This window comes from Sorex fumeus, unplaced genomic scaffold (genome assembly GCF_029834395.1).
Source record: "Sorex fumeus unplaced genomic scaffold, SorFum_2.1 ptg000072l, whole genome shotgun sequence".
Taxonomy (NCBI): domain Eukaryota; kingdom Metazoa; phylum Chordata; class Mammalia; order Eulipotyphla; family Soricidae; genus Sorex; species Sorex fumeus.
The window spans coordinates 36,688,657-36,707,524 of NW_026606129.1; the positions used below are offsets into that span (position 1 = coordinate 36,688,657).

At 36.8% G+C, this 18,868-nt stretch overlaps 1 protein-coding gene across 2 annotated transcripts in view; it reads left to right on the plus strand.

The window, feature by feature from the left end:
* The window catches only part of PDCD6IP (programmed cell death 6 interacting protein), a 50,917-nt gene extending 32,123 nt beyond the window's left edge, over nucleotides 1–18,794 (plus strand). For both annotated transcript variants that reach the window (XM_056128933.1, XM_056128934.1), the window contains exons 11-18: nucleotides 3,698–3,809; nucleotides 4,787–4,956; nucleotides 7,545–7,793; nucleotides 8,124–8,258; nucleotides 9,558–9,652; nucleotides 11,865–11,988; nucleotides 14,007–14,191; nucleotides 15,279–18,794. In XM_056128933.1, the coding sequence (XP_055984908.1) occupies nucleotides 3,698–3,809; nucleotides 4,787–4,956; nucleotides 7,545–7,793; nucleotides 8,124–8,258; nucleotides 9,558–9,652; nucleotides 11,865–11,988; nucleotides 14,007–14,191; nucleotides 15,279–15,453 (1,245 nt within the window). In that variant the 3' untranslated portion in view covers nucleotides 15,454–18,794. The remainder of the gene's footprint in view (nucleotides 1–3,697; nucleotides 3,810–4,786; nucleotides 4,957–7,544; nucleotides 7,794–8,123; nucleotides 8,259–9,557; nucleotides 9,653–11,864; nucleotides 11,989–14,006; nucleotides 14,192–15,278) is intronic.
* The last annotated feature ends 74 nt before the right edge of the window (nucleotides 18,795–18,868 follow it).

Sequence of the window (18,868 nt, forward strand, 5' to 3'; positions counted from 1 at the left end):
TTTCCAGATTCTGGCTATTGTAAAGAGTGCTGCAATAAACAGACAATTGCAGATGTCACTTCGGCTATACTTTTTTGCCTCTCTGGGATATATTCCCAGGAGTGGTATTGCTGGGTCAAATGGGAGCTCAATTTCTAATTTCTTGAGAATCATCCATACTGTTTTCCAAAAGGGCTGAACCAGTTGGCATTCCCACCAACAGTGAAGGAGTGTCCCTTTCTCACCACATCCGCGCCAGCACCGGTTGCTTTTGTTCTTGTGGATATGGGCCAGTCTCTGTGCTGTGAGGTGATACCTCATTGTGGTTTTGATCTGCATCTCCCTGATGATTAATGATGTGGAACATTTTCTCATGTGTCTTTTAGCCATTCGAATTTCTTCTTTGTCAAAGTTTCTATTCATTTCATCTCCCCATTTTTTTTGATGGGGTTGAATGTTTTCTTTTTGTGGAGTTGAACCAGTATTTTGTATATCCTTGAAATTAACCCATCAGATGTGTAGTTGGCGAATATCCTTTCCCATTCAGTTGACTGTCTTTGTATTTTGGTCACTGTTTCTTTTGAGGTGCAGAAGCTTCTTAGTTTAAGATAGTCCCATTTATCTATCTCTGTTTTCACTTGCTTGGCCAGCATGTGACATCTTTGAAGACACTATTAGCTTCTATGTCATGAAGGGTTTTGCCAACATTTTCCTCAATGTATCTTATAGATTCCGGTCTGATGTTGAGGTCTTTAATCCACTTAGATCTTACTTTTGTACATGGAGTTAGGCAGAGATCTGAGCCCATTTTTTTGCATATAGCCGTCCAGTTTTGCCAGCAAAATTTGTTAAAGAGGCTTTCCCTGCTCCACTTCACTTTTCTTGCCCCCTTATCGAAGATTAGATGCTCGTATGCTTGGGGGAGGGTTTTAACTTTTAAGATACTCACTTTTTAAAAATAGTAAATTTATTCTACTTGGTATCTTGGATACTTTTAGTCTTTAGTTCTTTTCTTACAGACTTAAGTTCTTCCTTTTTATTCCTGTTCTTTATGATCTCAGTTATCTTTTTCCTTCCTTTCCTTCCTTTTTTTTGTTGTTGCGGTGACTAGAGTGTGGATTAACAAAGTTCCAGTGCTTGTACACTTAGCTTTGGTGCTCACAGTAAGTGTTGGATGGGAGGATCATACACTTGGTTCTAGTGCTTGTACCTTTTGATTATGTATGTGAGATTGCACGCTTTGTTTTGGCACTGGAGATCACAGTGTAGTATTGCTGGGATCTGGCTTCTTTCTTAGCTTTTTGCATTTGGTATGTGAGGTGGTGTTGGGAATTTACCACTTGGCCTCATATCTGAGACACAGGTGCTTTACCTTTGAGCCATATTCCTGGGCCTTTATGATCTCTTTTATAATTTCATGGATGGGGTTATAATGAAGGGGTGCTAAAGACAGATCATTTAAAAAAATTTTTTTTAGTACTGTTTTACCAAGTTTATGTTGCAGTTATTTCAGGTTTTCAGTGTTCTAACACCAGTTCCACCATCAGTATTACCTTCCCTCCACCATTGTCCCCAGTTTCCCATCCATTCCCCAAGCCTGCCCCCTTAGCAGGCATAAAATAATCTATTTTATATTGCTTATTACAGGAAGTTGGTAAGTGGAATTATCATAAAGCAAGCTACCCTTGGGCATATTTGATATGCCAAAAACAGTAACAAGAAGTCTCACAATGGAGACGTTACTGGGCTTGCTTGAGCAAATCGATGAACAACGGGAGGACAGTACAGTGCCACAGTTGTGCCAGTACTGGGCTATCAGTATTGTGAAATTTGGCACATGTGGCTGTGTGCTCCAGAAGTGCCCAGATGTAGAATTGTGTTAAGTATGAGCCTATCTCCTTCCTGAAAGCCCCAGAGTTTCAGCCTGAAGACTGGTGTAGCTGTGAGTTTCATCGGCTTGACTTGGCCTCTCTTCTGAGATTGTGAAGCTGGGTCATTTACATGGCAGCAGCTGTGAGCTGTTGGGTGTAGCTTCTGGAGTTTCTGATAGTATGGGGATGGGGGGACTAGCTGCCCCCCCTCTGAGGCGACCCCAGAGTTTTCAGCTTAAAAGCTGGGTTCCTGGGAGTTTCATTGGCTTGGCATTTCTTCAGAGATTAGAGATAAGTTGTGAAGTAGAAGTTGGACCGTTTGTATGGTGGGGGCTATAGGATGTGGGATGGCTTCTGGGGTTTTGGCAGGGCAGGAACTTGGCTTGCCCCCTTCCCTTCCCTGAGAGACCCCAGAGTTTTCAGCCCAAAGACCTGTGTTGTCTTAGTATGTCTTCCAAGATTAGTTGTGAATCTGTTACGTGAAAGCGGCTATGGGATGTGGGTATGACTGCTCTGAATTGGTTCTTTATACTTCTTACATGTCTCTTTCTTGTTCTTTTTGGGATATTTTCTCCACCCAGCCTTCCAACTCATTACTTAGCTATTCAACTGTGTTCCAGACTAGCCTCACCATTTTATATTCCTACTAATACTGTATTGAGTTGGGCTTCTTTTCATTTAGCATTTTTTTTCTCATGTTCATCCATTTTGTAGCATGTAACAATATTTTTTACAACTCAGTTACACTTTACTGTATGGATAGACTACATTTTGTCTATGCATTCATCAGTGAAAGCTATTGGGTGATCTCTACTTTTCAACTCTTTTAAATAATGTTGCTATTTGTGTGTACTGCATGTTGCTCATTAGAATATGTCCCTGTTCGGGGGAGGATAGTGCCTTTTGGAAGAATGCTTACTCTTGATTAGTTGTCATGTTCTGTTAGATTTATTTTCTAAGCCAATAGTGATTAATTAAGCGGTCCAATTCTGGTTTTGGGAGGATATTTTTGTATGATTCACTAGTAAGTGATGATTGTAACCATTTTTATTTTTTATTATTTTTTTATTAGTGAAACACCATGAGGTACAGTTGTAGACTTACAAGTTGTTGTGCTTGGGTTTCAGTTATACAATTATCAAGTACCCATCCCACCACCAGTGCCCATTCTCCACCCCCACCAATCCCAGTATGTAACCATTTTTAGAGGTGAAAAGTTTTATACTTTTAGAGGGTTTTAAACAGAAAATGAATAGATAACAAATTGTATGTGCCCACAAAGACTGAAATATTTACTCTGGTGTTTGCCAGGAAAGTTTATAGATCTCTATTCTTTGTTGTCAGTGATAAGTTTTGTTTCTAGTTTTAAGGGCTTAAAGTTTATCTCAGTGTTTAAAAATGTCTTTGTTTAGTATTTTCATATGGATGTTACTCTCATTGCTTTGTTTTATAGGGTTACAACCAGCAGTACTTGGGGTTTACTCCTGGCACTGGGCTTGAGACACTTTTTTGGCAGTGCTTAGTGAACCTTATGTGGTTTTAGGAAATGAGCCAGGGTTAGCTACGTGCAAGGCAGGCACCCCAATACTACCTCTCTGGCGTCTCATTTTTTCTTTCTAATTTTACTGAGAAGGTAATGACTAACCTAGCATTAAATCTTCCAAGTCCTTTTGACTGCATTGTAACTTATGTTTCTGCAACAAATAAATCAGTTTATATTCTTACTGGTAATATAGACATATTTCAGTTTCACTAATGCTCATTTATATAGCTATAGCCATGTAAAAATAATGAAAGTGTTGTAGACCAGGAGTAATATCTCTTTGTTGCATTGCCTTTTAAAAAAGTCATTACGATTTTTGGATGAAGAGGAAGCCACTGACAATGATTTAAGAGCAAAATTCAAAGAACGCTGGCAAAGAACACCATCCAATGAACTCTATAAGCCTTTAAGAGCAGGTAAAAATATGCATGAATTATTTTTATGCTAATAAATTTTCAATTTGAAGACATAATTTTGCTTGATTAAATTAGCGTTGTTTGTAAACCTTTGTTAAATACTGAAACTATTATGAAAATTTACATAATGAAAATCCAAATGAGTAAATTTTAAGGATATGATTGGCTGTATTAAATGATTCATGAATTATACATAACCCCTCCCAGCAAGGGGAGAGATCACCAAGGGGGTACAGAAAATCCCTTGAGTTAGCACAAGGAATATATAAATGAAAAATAGTTGTTTCAGACTTACGCAATTTAGCTTGTGGGGAATGGAAAAAGATTGTGTAAAGACTTTGTGTTTCCTTTTGGAAATTGGAAAGATTATCTCATTGGAGCTGATCAGAAAACTCTACTGACCAGTTGAGTCCACTTTCCTGTGGCAGTTAGGTTGACTCTTGGTTCTCATTAATACAACTGACTCCTTTCTGAGACTGTCAAAGAGTATCATTTTTTCCTTAATAAGACCCAAATGTTTTCCTTAATTTGCTGTAAGATTAAAAAAAATGAGGTAATCTATGTTTATTTTTGTAAGTTTTAATGATTTTTTTGTGTGTGTGTCATTTCTGGTGGTTCTTGGGGACTACTGGGTCTGTGCTTGGAGAGTTGCTTCCAGTGCTTGGGGGAGCCATACACCCAGATCAAACTCAGGCCTTCCACATGCACAGCATTCGTTTTTGTCTGTTGAGCTATCTGTCTAACACAGTGTTCATAGGCAAGTAAGGCAGGGGTGTGGCACAGTGGTGAACCTCATGACTTGTGTGTGGAAGACCTGGATTTGATCCCCAGCATCACAGAGGGGAAAAGATGCATAAGAGTTGAGCTTTTATGCTTAGTAAATTGGCATTTATTGAAGGGAGAAATAAAGTAGTAGAACAGAACTAAAAGTATTGCTCTCCTGTAACTATTACTGGTAATGTTTTTTTGCTCCCCAGAGGGAAACAACTTCAGAACAGTTTTGGATAAAGCAGTGCAAGCAGATGGACAAGTGAAAGAACGTTATCATTCTCATCGTGACACCATTGCACTTCTATGTAGACCAGAGCCTGAACTGAATGCTGCCATCCCTTCTGCTAACCCAGCAAAGACCATGCAGGGCAGTGAGGTGAGAGATGCTTGCCAGTGTGTTTATTTGCTTATGAAGATAATATTCATACCATTGTTTGTGATGAATTGTCAATCCCTTTCAGATTGGTATCCTTTTAGAGGTATGGAAGGAAACTAAGGGTTTTATATTTAAAGTGGTATAAATAAACTATAATAGGTGATTATACTGAATGAAGGTACTTTATATGTTTACAGTATTTAACTCATAAAAGAAGGTGGCTTGGAAATACAGAAACTTAGCTGAAGTAAAAGATAGAGGTTTGGGTAGATACTCTTTTGACCACAGAGTCTGTTTCTTACATTATTCTGTACTCTATGTTATTCCATAGTCCATTGGCATGAACTCTGAGCGAATATTGATAAGGTCTGCGTGTTTATAAAAAGATAGCAGCAACATGGCATTTTTATTGGTGTCAGAAAGGAGAAAATAATAGCGTTTTATTTGAAAAGTCCTCGAAGAGGAGAAAGGACAAGGATAATTTGACTGTGGGATAGGGTGATATATCAGGTAAAATAGAAGCACAGGAAAACAAGCCAGGTGATATGTCACTGAAACATTCTTGAAAAGGTAAATTTCCTGATAATAGGTCTCAAGAATTTCTAGTGTGTTCCATATTTATCTCTCCATAGGAATACTTATTAGTCTAAGACTTACTCTGTGAAAATCTCTTTACTTAGGTACTTTGAATCTTTAACAAAGTAATTATATACACAGTCATTGCCTTTAATTGATAACCCAGTATGAAAGATTTTACATCCAAGGATAACTAGTATAGTGTAGAAAATAATAATTTTGCTGTGTGCTGTGAGGATTCAGATTGTTAAATATTTACATTCAGCATTCTGGAGTTTCTCTTTCAAGTTCCTCTTCGTTTTGTCTACCCCAATAGTACTCAGAGCCTACTTCTGCCTTCCTGTTCAGTGATCACTCTACTGAGGGAGTAGGAGTGGGGAAGGGGGCAGTGTGGTGTCCAGGGTCAATGCCAAGGATAGAACCTAGTCCTCTTTCTTGTGAAATAAGTGCTCCAGTTCCTGGAGCTATCTTCCTGGACCGTAGAAAGTTTCCTAAGAATTAATCCATTGTTTTTGAACCACACTCCTGTGCTCAAGGCTTACCCCAGGTTGTGTGCTCAGGAATCATTTCTGGAATCACTTCTATTACGTGGTGCCAGGACTGACCCAAATTGGCTACATGTAAGATACCTTATCTCTTGTACTATATATCGGTCCAGAAGTAAGACATTGGAAGAACAGAGTAGTGCACAATACAATGAGCAAGTGGGGTCAGAGCGAAAGTATAGAGGGTAAGGCAGTTACACCTTTCCCTGCCTAAGTTCACCCACTCAGTTTTGATCCCAGGTGCTCTGCATGTCCCTGAGCCCTGCCAGGAGTGATTCTTGAGTGCAGGGCAGGAGTACGTCATGAGCTTTGCCAGATGTGGCCTACCTTTCTTCACCCTAAAGCAGAAATTTTACACAGGGAACTTAGGGGTTGTCAAAGGGTAAGTACTTTGGACTCTTATTTGTTTTTAAGCCACACCTGCTAGTGCTCAAGGATTACTCCTGACCCTTCACTTAGTGATCACTCTTAGTCAACTCCAGGAACCTTATGGAATGCTGGGAATCAAATAGAGGTCAGTTGAGTGCAAGGCAAGGGCCTGACCTGCTGTACTATCTCTCTGGACTCAGACCTTGACTCTGAATCCTTTTATATTTTTATTAGGACCCTTAGATTTCCCTATAGACTGTCCTTTTTTGAGAGGGCCCACCCTCAGTTTCTACATTTGCACCAAACTCAGTATTTGCATCTCAAAGGGGTGTATCCCTCATACCTTTAGGCTACTTCAGGGCTAGGCAATTTCTTCTTAGTTTTATTATTATTATTATTTTTGCTTTTTGGGTCACACCAGCGGTGCTCAGCGTAGTCAAACTTAAGAAAGAATAGAAAGAGAAGCGTAAGACCCAGCTCCCTCTTTCTCTTCCAGTGTGAAAAATAAACTATTTGTGGCTTTCCTTTCTGAATATTATCTCATAATTTTTTTCTGTTATGGGTGTGTGTGTGTGTGTGTGTGTGTGTGTGTGTGTGTGTGTGTGTGTGTATTTATATATAGACTCTCACTCTATATTGGCAAAACAGTATTTACTTGACAAAAACCTAACCTCTTACCTCAAAGTCTGATGGAGGCAGTGTAGTGCTTAAGAAATTAGGTTTGGATGTTACCTAATGTCACTGAGACTCAGTTTCCCTATCTGTAGAATTATGGCAATAAAATATATACCTCATGGGTTATTTAAGATTTATATTTATATATGTTAAGTATTCAGGATAGTGCCTGATACATAGTGAGTATTCAGTACATTAAAGATCTTCCTACGGTTATTATTGCTACTTTCTCTTAAAGTCTAAGTTCACTTAAAGATAAAATGTCTACTAAATAATCCTGACACACAATTTAAACATTGCTCTTTGAGAAATTATGTGTACCTGACAGTGGATGAACTATTGTTTACAATTCCTTCCTATTGCCTTGAGCAGTTAAACAAGTATTTTCTTTATTCTTGTGTGTTTCTGTTTAAAATTATTTAGGTTGTAAATGTCTTAAAATCTTTATTGGCAAGTCTTGATGAAGTAAAGAAGGAAAGAGAGGGTCTGGAGAATGACCTGAAATCAGTGAGCTTTGATATGACAAGCAAATTTTTGACTGCATTGGCTCAGGATGGTGTGATAAATGAAGAAGCTCTTTCTGTTACTGAATTGGATCGAATCTATGGAGGTCTTACTACTAAAGTTCAAGAATCTTTAAAGAAACAAGAAGGACTTCTTAAAAATATACAGGTGAAGTGTATATACTGTAATACTACTTGTGTTTTTAAGAAAAATCACAAAAAGGAAAAACTTGGACTAGATATTTGTCTATTTAGGATTGTGATATTTACAAGTGTTATATATTTTTAGAAATTTATAAATATTATTGTTTGCCACCTACTGAAAGTGGGATTATTACTTAAGGAAAGCTTTAAATTCTACTCCCAAAGAAATACCAATTAAATTTCAAGTTATTCCTAAATGTATATAGTGTTATATGAGTTTCTTAGTTGGAAAAGTAGGTATAAAAATGCTGAGATACTACTTTGGTAAATGTAAATAAATTTTTCTTTTAACAAGGTCTCGCACCAGGAATTTTCAAAAATGAAACAAAGTAACAATGAAGCTAATTTAAGAGAAGAAGTTTTGAAGAATTTAGCTACTGCCTATGACAACTTTGTTGAACTTGTAGCTAATTTGAAAGAGGGCACAAAGGTATGATACATGAAAGAAACAATAAGCAGGCAGTAAAGTTGTGAAAATATAGTTGGGGATTAATCTGTGCTTTGGACCAAATTATTTTCATGTTGAATTTTTAGTTATTTTAATGCCTTTTGAAAGGTTTGGTACAAGAGGAAGACAACTTAAAGAAGGTGACAGTGCTTAGGAGAATTTTGAATGGTGAATTATAGATTTCACCAGACTGGATGCATCTACTATGCATTCCAGGTAGCAGGAACTAAAAGATGTCAGAATTCTGTGACATTGAAGTTAACCAACTTACATGAATCAAGTGGCAACAGGAACGGTCCAAGCTGTTCTGTAGTGAGGAGTGGGAGGGTCTGGCTTGTATCTTCTGTGATGATGGTTTGATGGTGATAAATTTTTCAGATGCATGATTCCTTTTGGTACTTTACACACATAATAATATATAAAATTTTCTTTCTTTTTCAAGTTTTTGGGTCACACCTAGCAGTGCTCAGGACTACTCCTGGCTCTGTGCACAGGATCACTCTGGGTGGGCTCCAGGTGGACTTGGGGTGCTGGAGATGGAACATGGGTTAGTTGAGTACAAGGCAAGTGCCCTGCCTTCCGCACTGTCTCTTTGGTTCCTGAACAAAGTTTCTTGGTGTAATATAGTAGGTTTTAATATAAAACCCTCTGAAGAGTGGGTATAAATACTGGAAAGCCTCCAAATAAAAAGCAGAGTAAAATAGTGTTTTAATTTGGTTTAAATTGTTTTGTTGAAGGAGATTAAGTTGAGAAAACTCTCCTGAGAGCTTTTGGAAATTGTTTGAAAGGTTTCTAAAATGATGCTTTCATTTCTGAAGTGAATGTGCAAGTCTAATCCTTGCAAAGAAATAGGTTCAGTATCTTTATTAAATAGTGACTTTCCTCTGGACGTTGGGTACATATTAGAGAGCTTAAAACTTTCAATTTTGTTTTTGTTTTTGGGCCACACCTGGCGGTAATAAAGGCTTACTCCTGACTGGGCTTTGGGGACCCTGTGTGGTACTTGGGATTGAATCTGCTGCATATAAGGCAAGAGCCTTACTTACTGTATTAATTTCTCCAGCCTGAAACTCTTAAATAACTAAATTTGGTGACATTGTTCTCTGAAAATGATTTTAAAGTTTTTTTTTTTTTTAAGAAGCTAATATAGGTCATATTTACTATTACACTCTTGGACTTAAATAGTATGACGATCTTTTGCAGAGGATTTTAATTCTTTGGGTATAACCATGTTGACAATTGTGCTTTAGATAAGTGTTAATATTTGCTCTTTGCTTATAGTTTTACAATGAGCTGACAGAAATCCTAGTCAGATTCCAGAATAAATGCAGTGATATAGTGTTTGCACGGAAAACAGAAAGAGATGAACTGTTAAAGTAAGTTTGTTTTTTGGTTTTTGATATATGTGTGTGTGTGTGTGTGTGTGTGTGTGTGCGCGCGCGCGCGCGCGTGCGTGCGTCTTATTTAAAGTAATTCCCTTATCCTGGCATGTGCCATGGACAACCACAGTCACCTTTGCAGTTCTTGGGGGCAGCCAGTACTCCATATGGAAGTGCTGGGATGGGGTGTTTTATGGTGCTGGGAATTGATTTCACCTTCTTGTGCAAGTAGAGCATGCACCCTTTGATCCTTTAGCCCTTAGCGGAAATAATTTAAAAAAATCACATGCACCTTTTGCAGTTTACTGTAATATGACATAGCAATTTCCTTCCTTTTGGCTATTTTACAGTGATCAGTAAGAGCTAATTTGTGGTTGCTATATGATTTTAACTTATGTAAATAAGAAAATTAAAATAATATAATAAAATGCCGGTTCTCATTGCAAAAATAAGTTTTCAACTTTGGAATTTAAAGTAGGTTGCATTTTTTATACTTGGCTCTTATTATGATAATAATTGTGTTTTACCTGTCATTAATAAAACTTTCAAAGAAATTTTGTGCTAATATATTTTGGAGTTTACATGAAAAAGGTAAGCATATCTAAAATTTTCCCCCTGTACTTTCTACAAACAATGTGGCTGACAATGTTGTTCAAGATGATTTCTTATAGGCATTCAATATTCCAGCCCCAATCCCACCACCATTATCACCTTCCCTTCACCATTGTGTCCAGTTTTCCCAGATACCCCTCAAGCCTACCTCTGTAGCAGGCTCATAATAATTTATTTTATATTGCTTGTTATTAATAATTTGCTGACAGAATGATCAAAAACTATTTCCTAAGAAGAAAATTTGTGTAAATTGTCGTACCTCACCATGGAGACATTAAGTCCTTGTATGAGGGATTACTAATATGTTGTTACAGGTTAAGCCTTCTTTATGTTTTGTTAGTCAAGATTTGTTACTTTGTTAAATCCCATCCAATCTGGTGTGCTACTACTGGATTATCAGTGTTGTATAGTTTGAAGATGACCAAGGAAATTCAGAATTTTTAACTAGATGGTACAACTGAAGTTAAAGTTTTAGCTAGGCTGTGGCTTTGGGTTGTGGACTTGACTGCCAGGGCTTCTGGAAGTACAGGGAGGTAGGGAGAGGTAGCTCATCCTGACTTGGAGAAAGCCTGGAGATCTCAGTGACAGAGACCCAAATACCTGAATTTTCGACAGGTTAATTTGTTGGTGAGGTTTGTCCTGAGATGATGGACTCCAGCTGGAGGCATGGCAGTGATTTTGGAGTGTGAGCAGGCAGCTGTTGGGGCTCTGTTTGGGTGGCTATTGGACTGACCTGTCCCCTTCTGTGGGAGTTCTCCCTGGCACAACCCTTGGACCACTGGAGGTCGCTGGGAGTGCATCTGGGAACCAGGGTGTTGCCAGGGAAACCTGACATTCTCTAAGAAGAATATAAATTAATTGGCCTTGATTGCAAGGCAGACGCCCTACCCATTGTGCTATCGCTCCAGCCCCTAGATTCCTAATTTTATGGCTGTGTTTTAATCCTCTTTTTATCTGTTTCTCAGTAACACATTGACACCAGTGCTGCTGTTGTGTCAGTAAAACCACAGTCAAGTGTAAGGCAGTGGTGATTCCTGCCTGTTAATTTAGTAATAGATTGTGAGACAGGTTTCAGTATGAACTCCCAGTGCTCCATTTCTGGAGTATCTTCAAAAAGCTTTAAATAAAGAAGTTTATGTAATGTTTTTTTTTTAACAGATTAGCTTTTCTGTTACTTTGTTTTCTATAAGTATATAGTAATTAAAATACTAGCTAGATGACTATGAGCAGTTGCAGTTTTCTGATAACTTTTAGATAGGTTTTTATGTTAGGAATTTCACACTGTGAACAAGCTCCTATTAAGAGTAGGTGATTTTTTTTTTTTTGGAGCATTTGCCCATTTTGATGTGTTACTAACTCTAGCTAATGAAGAAATTCCCATTCTCTTTCTGTTTGTTTTTGGTCTGTATCTGATAATGCTCATGGCTCTGTGCTTGGGGGTCACTCTTGACAGTGCTCATGGGAACCACATGGGTAGCTGGGGATTGAACCTGGGTTGAGTCTTTATTTTTGTTAAATATGTGAAGGAAAATAAAAAAACTAGTATTTTCAGTGTTCGCTTTCTTTGTTAATTTTTAATGTTTTGTCTTTAATATAGAGACTTGCAGCAAAGCATTGCAAGAGAACCTAGCGCTCCTTCAATTCCTACGCCTGCCTATCAGTCCGCTCCTTCAGGGGGCCATACGCCAGCTCCTCCTACTCCAGCACCAAGAACCATACCGGTCAGTAAGCAAAAGTAGTGATTCATTTATTTGTTAGCCTTACCCAGTGATGTTCAGGGATTACTCCTGGTATGTGGTGCCAGGCATTTGAACCAGGGTTGGCAAGTTTACAAGGCAAGTGCCTAAACTTCAGTACGATCTCTCTGCCTGCAGAAACATTTAAAAAAAAAAAAAAGATGTAGCTTAGTGACAGCTTGCTTGCTGCTGTAAATGATAAACTTTACATTGAAAAAGTTTGATGATCATGATTGTTAGGTGACCAGTCTGATATTTCGCAGTATGAATAATTTGTAAGCACAAAATGTTTAATTGGCAACCAACTAATTTTTTATTTTTAATTTTGGTTTTTGGGTCATATTAGTGGTGCTTGGGCGGAGCAATAGCACAGTGGGTAGGGCATTTGCCTTGTAAGCAGCCAACCCAGGTTTGATTCCTTCGCCCCTCTCAGACAGCCCAGCAAGCTACCGAGAGTATCCCGCCCGCACGGCAGAGCCTGACAAGCTCCCTGTGGCGTATTTGATATGCCAAAAACAGTAACCACAAGTCTCATAATGGAGACATTACTGGTGCCCGCTCAAGCAAATTGATGAACAACGGGAGGACAGTGCTACAGTGCTACTAGTGGTGCTTGGGGAACTACTCTTTTTTTTTTTTTTTAATTATTATTGACCCAAGCACAAAGATTTATAAATCTACAACTGTACCTCATGGTGCTTCACTAATAAATAATTCTTGGGAGTCGTTCCTCACAATGATTGGGGGAACCATGCTTCCTATTCTGTGCTCAGGGATCACTCCTGGTGGGTTTTAGGTGCTTGGGATTAAATGTGGGTCTGCTGTGTGTAAGCCATTGTATTATCCCCAAACTATTTCTCTGGCTCTCAGCGAAATAGAATAATTTGTAAGCACAAAATGTTTAATTGGCAACCAATCAATTTTTTTATTTTTAAAAATAAAAATACTCTCCAGTCTACTCTCTTGATCTCTTCCTACACACACACACACACAAAACCCTTATAATCACCGTCCTCCGCCCCCCTCCCCACACACCCCTTACAACAAAAACAGTGATAAAGTTGGTTAAATTGTACTAGAAATAATTGGAAAAATTGAGAACTGGGACATTCTATGAGATGGTTGTCTTTTTCTTGTTCAAAAGTGGTTGTTGTCATAGTAAAAGAAATATAGGGAAGGGCATATTCTAGATTAAAGTAGAGGTGAGATTCCTAATAACCAAATGTAATTCTTGAATCTTGGCTCATAAAGGTACCTTAAAAAGTTTCTTGGTTTTTGTTTTAATAATTAGCTCTTAAATCTTTGGAGTTATTGTGATGAGGTTTGCAACTTAAAAATGCGTTTGCAGATATAGGACAATAAATATTATAGCCATAGTAAAGCAAATGTGGTCAAGTGTTAGTAGTTACTAAATGGAATTGATAAATACGTGATTGTTTATTTTACAGTCTTTAAATTTTCTAGTGTTTGAAATTTTCCCTTTTTAAACTTTTTTTTTTTAAATTTTTGGGCCACACCTCGCAATGCTCAAGGGTTACGGCTGATTCTACACTCAAGGATTACTCCTGCGAGTGCGTGGGGACTATATGTGATACTTGGAATTGAACCTGGGTTGGCTGTGTGTAAGGCAGGCACTCTACCCACTGAAGTATCTTTCCAGCCCATGATTGAAAATTTTCATATAAAAATGTTAGGACCAGAAAATGTTAGTTCACAGTAATAAGCATTAGGTAAACTGCTCTTTTTTTCCACCTCTTATTTCCTGCCATTGCTGGCAACAGTAGTGAACTGTAAATGATTAAGCAGTGGCTTTGGAGTATCTACAAGTTGGAGATTTCTTCCTCAGCTGTGATAATTTATAGCATAATCAACTTTTTAAGAGTGGGAATTAGAAATCTACTTGCTTATTCCTAGAGTTTCCTTGTATGCCCTCATGTATTGAACTGATTGCAGTTTGAGAAAACAAAAAACATTTTGTAGTCAATAAAATTTTTTTCTTACAGCCTGCTAAACCCCAGCCCCCTGCCCGGCCTCCACCTCCAGTGCTTCCAGCAAACAGAGCTCCTGCTACTGCTCCAGCTGCAGTGGGGGCTGCAAGCACTCTTCCAGCTCCATCACAAACTCCTGGTTCAGCTCCTCCACCACAGGCCCAGGGACCCCCCTATCCCACCTATCCAGGATATCCTGGGTAAGGCTGAAGTACATATTACAATGAATGGTTACTGTTTGTAGCTTTCTGTAAACTTTTAAAACAGGGTCACTCCTTTTCCTTCGGTGAATGTCTTAAGTGAATAGGTTACACTGTCAGATTATGCATATGTTAAAGTAATGTTGCTTATTTAAGTAGTTGATAATTAGCTATTTCCCAGGCTTATTTATTTTTTTGCTTTTCACAGAGGACTTATACTAACTATATCTCTTTTGTATTAAATTCCAAACTCAGAAGACTGAAGAAATAAAGACCAAAGATGTTTTGATCTCCAGTTAGGCAATAAGCAGAATTTAGCAAATTTTTCTGAGCTTAAAAGATTGATAAGACTTTATTTATATATCTATACTTTGAAATGTTGGTGTTCTGATGAGCTATTGCATATAATTCTTTCTCTTTGTGGAATGAGCCTTCTTAAAGATAAACTTTCTTTGCTAAGCTGTTTAATCTTTAAAAGATAAGCTTCAATTTTTTTCTCAGTTTTTTTAAGTAAATATATTAAGTCCTACAAATACTAACATTTTATAAACACACACTCTCTCTCTCTCTATATATATATATATATATTTTTTTTTTTTGGGGGGGTTATATCTGGCTGTGCTCAGGACTTAGTTCTGGTTCTGTGCTCAGGGATCATTCCTGGCAGTACTCAGAGGACCATATGCAGTGATGGGGATAGAACCAGGGTTGGCCACATTCATGGCATATAAACATTAAATTTATGTACATTATAGTGAATGTCGAATTTTGAAAAACAGCAGTATACTTAGCGTGACCCTTTAAAATGAAGACTTCCTTTTATCGCCATTGATGATTGACTATTTAGTCTTATTTCCCATCACTTTTATGCACAGCATTAAACTCTTGATACTCTTTCATTTTAATAAATAGAATAGCAACCTTTCTCTGGTTAAAAATCTCAAAATAGCTGTTTATCTCTCCATTGTTTTATGACAGACTAAGAAATAGGAAAATGACTATTGAAAATGTTTGGTTTTAGAATATTGTTTCCTTGTCTAGTATTTGATTTACCAATCCAGTTCTTTTGTATTCTTTTTCTTATTAGGTATTGCCACATGCCTATGCCCATGGGTTTTAATCCTTATGCATATGGCCAGTATAATATGCAATATCCGCCAATGTATCAACAGAGCCCGGGACAGGCTCCATACCCAGGACCCCAGCAGCCTTCATATCCTTTTCCTCAACCCCCACAGCAGTCTTACTATCCACAGCAGTAGTATGTCAGCTCAGAAGTTCATCAGGTTCAGTTCAAAGGGAAAGAAATACCAACCCTGCAATAAGTGTACTAAACTCTACTTTCTGGTTAAATAATGTACTCTGCTGTACTGAAAACACTGTATAATTTCTGTCTGCGGTTTTAAAAGCTGAAATCTGTTCCCCGGTTCTACATTTGATTGCACATGTGAGACTTACTGCTGTTGCAGTATAAACTCTAGGTATACAGGATTTTAAATAAATTGCATACAGTTCATAAAAGTTGAAAACAAATTAAACCCATAAGTGAAAAAGTTGGAACACTTATACTTATGACTACATAAGATGTGGACATCAGATGCTTTTAATGATGGTTTAAGTACTGATACTCAAGAAAGCTAAGTTTTTTTTTTTTCTGTTTTGGCTTACTCATTTGGTTTAATTTTTATTATGCAATTTTGCTTAATCAAAGCATTGTAAATCTTATAATTTAAAAATAAATTACTTAAGAACAGTTGTCATTGTTATGTTTTGTCATTGATTCTCATTACTGTCTAATTTCTTTCTGCTATTAATTTCATTTTATATGTATATAAGTTAAATGGTTACTGTGTTTAAGTGCATGTTTCGTGCAAGTTAATAGTCAGGCTCAAGTAAATTTTATAGGAAAGCCAAAAGAATGGTAACATAATTTATCTTTCATTGGCTAATTAGTGAATTAATTTTGAACATTTATTTTGAAAAATCCAGTAATGTGGAAGAAACACAATCGCTACCAAAGAATCTTCAAATAAATCTACAAATAAATATGTATATGTAATGTTTTATTATTAGCGTCCTCAAGAAATTAGTACAAATTCTGGTAAATTTTTTTCATTATCTGGTTAAAATACATGTCATTGACAATATTGTCTAATGTAATGATACTGTTTTTTAAAAAACTGTACTCTCCATTTCTTTTTTCCATCTTACTGTCTTCGTAACATTTAATGTACAATGTACATGAGTAGAGCTAGCCCTTTTGTATTTATGCTCCTAAAAAATTGGATTTATAATTCAGGGACCACACAAAATAGTTGTACGGAGCATATGCCACTTCTGAAATAGGTTGTGTATTCGATACTAATCTCTGCTGTTGAGAATAACTAATCATTGTATAAATGAGTAAAAGTAATGAGAACATGTATCATGGAGTAAGAAAATGGGAATATTACAGTGAGATCTGTTCTGTGTGTTTTGTTTCTCAACACATAAACATCTGAGCAGATGACGAGTGTTTTCTAAAGTTAATTCTTTTACATTATTGTTTCACTTAAAATTGCTGTTACTTGGTCAACTGTTAGCTCATTAACAGTTCGGGTTAATACTTTAAATGTTGGACTGAAAGTGTGATTGTAAAAAGGGAGTAGATTGGTTCAAAATATGTATAATTTTAAAAAATCTTAGTTTGTTGTATGTAGAAGACATGAAGGCATGTTACTTTAATATAAATGACCATTTACATGGAATACTGAAATTGGCTTGAAGTCTAATAGTCAAAACCTCCACAGAAGGTTTTATAGAGAAAGCTAAGTTGTTTAATGTTGAATCATCAAAGTGTGACATGGGCTTATTTGACTCTTGTGTACATGATATTTAAGTTTTCCATTCACATTACTCACGATACCATATAGTAGCATAAGATACTCAGGCATATTCCAGAATTGCTAACTTACAATTCTTACCAACGCAGAAAAAAAGACAAAAAAATTGGCCTGAATATTCTCTTGGGGAAATATGACACTAAGAAAAGAGTAAGTGCATCTGAGGGCCAAAAAAGTAGTGATAAGGTCATTTAGCCCTTTCCCCATGCTAAGCCAGGCCTGCTGTCAGAGCTATAGGAAGATTGTTCAGGAATGCTAGGAAGGAAGCCCATGGTTCCTTCTGGCAGCCTCTTTCAGCATGCCTGATGTTAGCTCTATTAGCAAAATCTTTTTTCATGCAGCAACCAAGACCCATTACTTCTTGTTAGTTCACTTGTCCTTTAGCTAGATGATTATGTATGCTTTCTTTTGGTCAGCTGTGTGTACAGATGACCATCTGCCTTCTGTATACTGTTGATACAGATAAAATCTTCCTTGCCGGGTCTGTCTTTATAGGCAATTTAGTTTTACTAAGGTGTCTCATGTGGAAAAGTTTCTCAAGTATATTTTGCCTTCTAACAGACAAGGACGCCTTTCTGGTAACATTTTGTTATCAAACACAAATTCTTTGCTTCCTGCATTCTACAAAATAACCTAGAAAGTAATGTATAATGCTGTTTACTTAGAGGTAGTCTTCAGTTCAGGTTTGTTTTACCTATGGTTTTGTTAGACTTTTGATTATCTTCCTAAATTCAGGAAAGGGAAGCATTCACAGACCATTTATTCTGGGCTTTGGAATGCTATTTTAAAATGAGTTCTACTTAATGTCAGGAAGTTCTGTTCAGTTAAAGTTAAAGTCAGGAGAATCTATTCAGAAGTGAGGACAAACCTAACTTAATTTTTTCCGAACTGGAGACAAATTACCTGGCTTCTGAAACTGAGAAAGTATTGGATTACCAGACCCTTGGTCTTCATTTCAGTTAAGAGAAATTGGTATTGCTGCAAATCAGCCAATCTTTGTGAGATTCCTGTACCAATACTTCCAACTTCTTTGCAGTTTGTAAATTTTCACCTCCATAAGTCTTAGTAGGTACAGAGAATAACAAGATTTTACCTTATGTCCCTGTTTCTTTCCCAGTCAGCAGCCTTTTTAGTCCAAAATTAAAAAAAAGTATTTCATTAGAACTTTATAGTTTGCAAAAGTGCTTTATACACATTTTCTAATTTCATAACATGAAAATGCAATTGGATTTCAGCTTGCTACTGACAAAACCCTTTTTTAAAAATTACATCTTGAAGAATCTTGCAACAATTTAGTGATACCACATTTTTAAAAACACTCCAGTAATTATTAGTTGATTTACTGTAAAGAACACAAAATAGGAACACAAAATAGGAACAAAACTAAACACCCCAGAACTATAGTGTTATAATTGCTACTTTAAAAATAGATTTTAGAACTAAATGATTGATTATAAGATTTACATGGAAGAGCAATGAAGGAAAAATTATATTTTTAAAGAAAAAGAGAATATTCAGGCTTTATTTCTGGTATGAAGTTTATATTTTTTAAAAATTCCTATATTATCACACCAGAGATTTTAGATTCTTTTCTGGTTACAGACATTGCTGGTAGTTGGATTATATTTTTATTGTATTCATTTATCTTAGGGGGAAAATTGTAAAGAAAAAGGTTCCAGATGAATGTATCCTAGAAATAAAAGTTGAAAGATTCTTACTTACTTGGAGTATGAATTCTTATTTTAAGTGTTTATCCTTCAGCTTTCTAGTTTCTGTAGTTTCTTTGACAAATGGT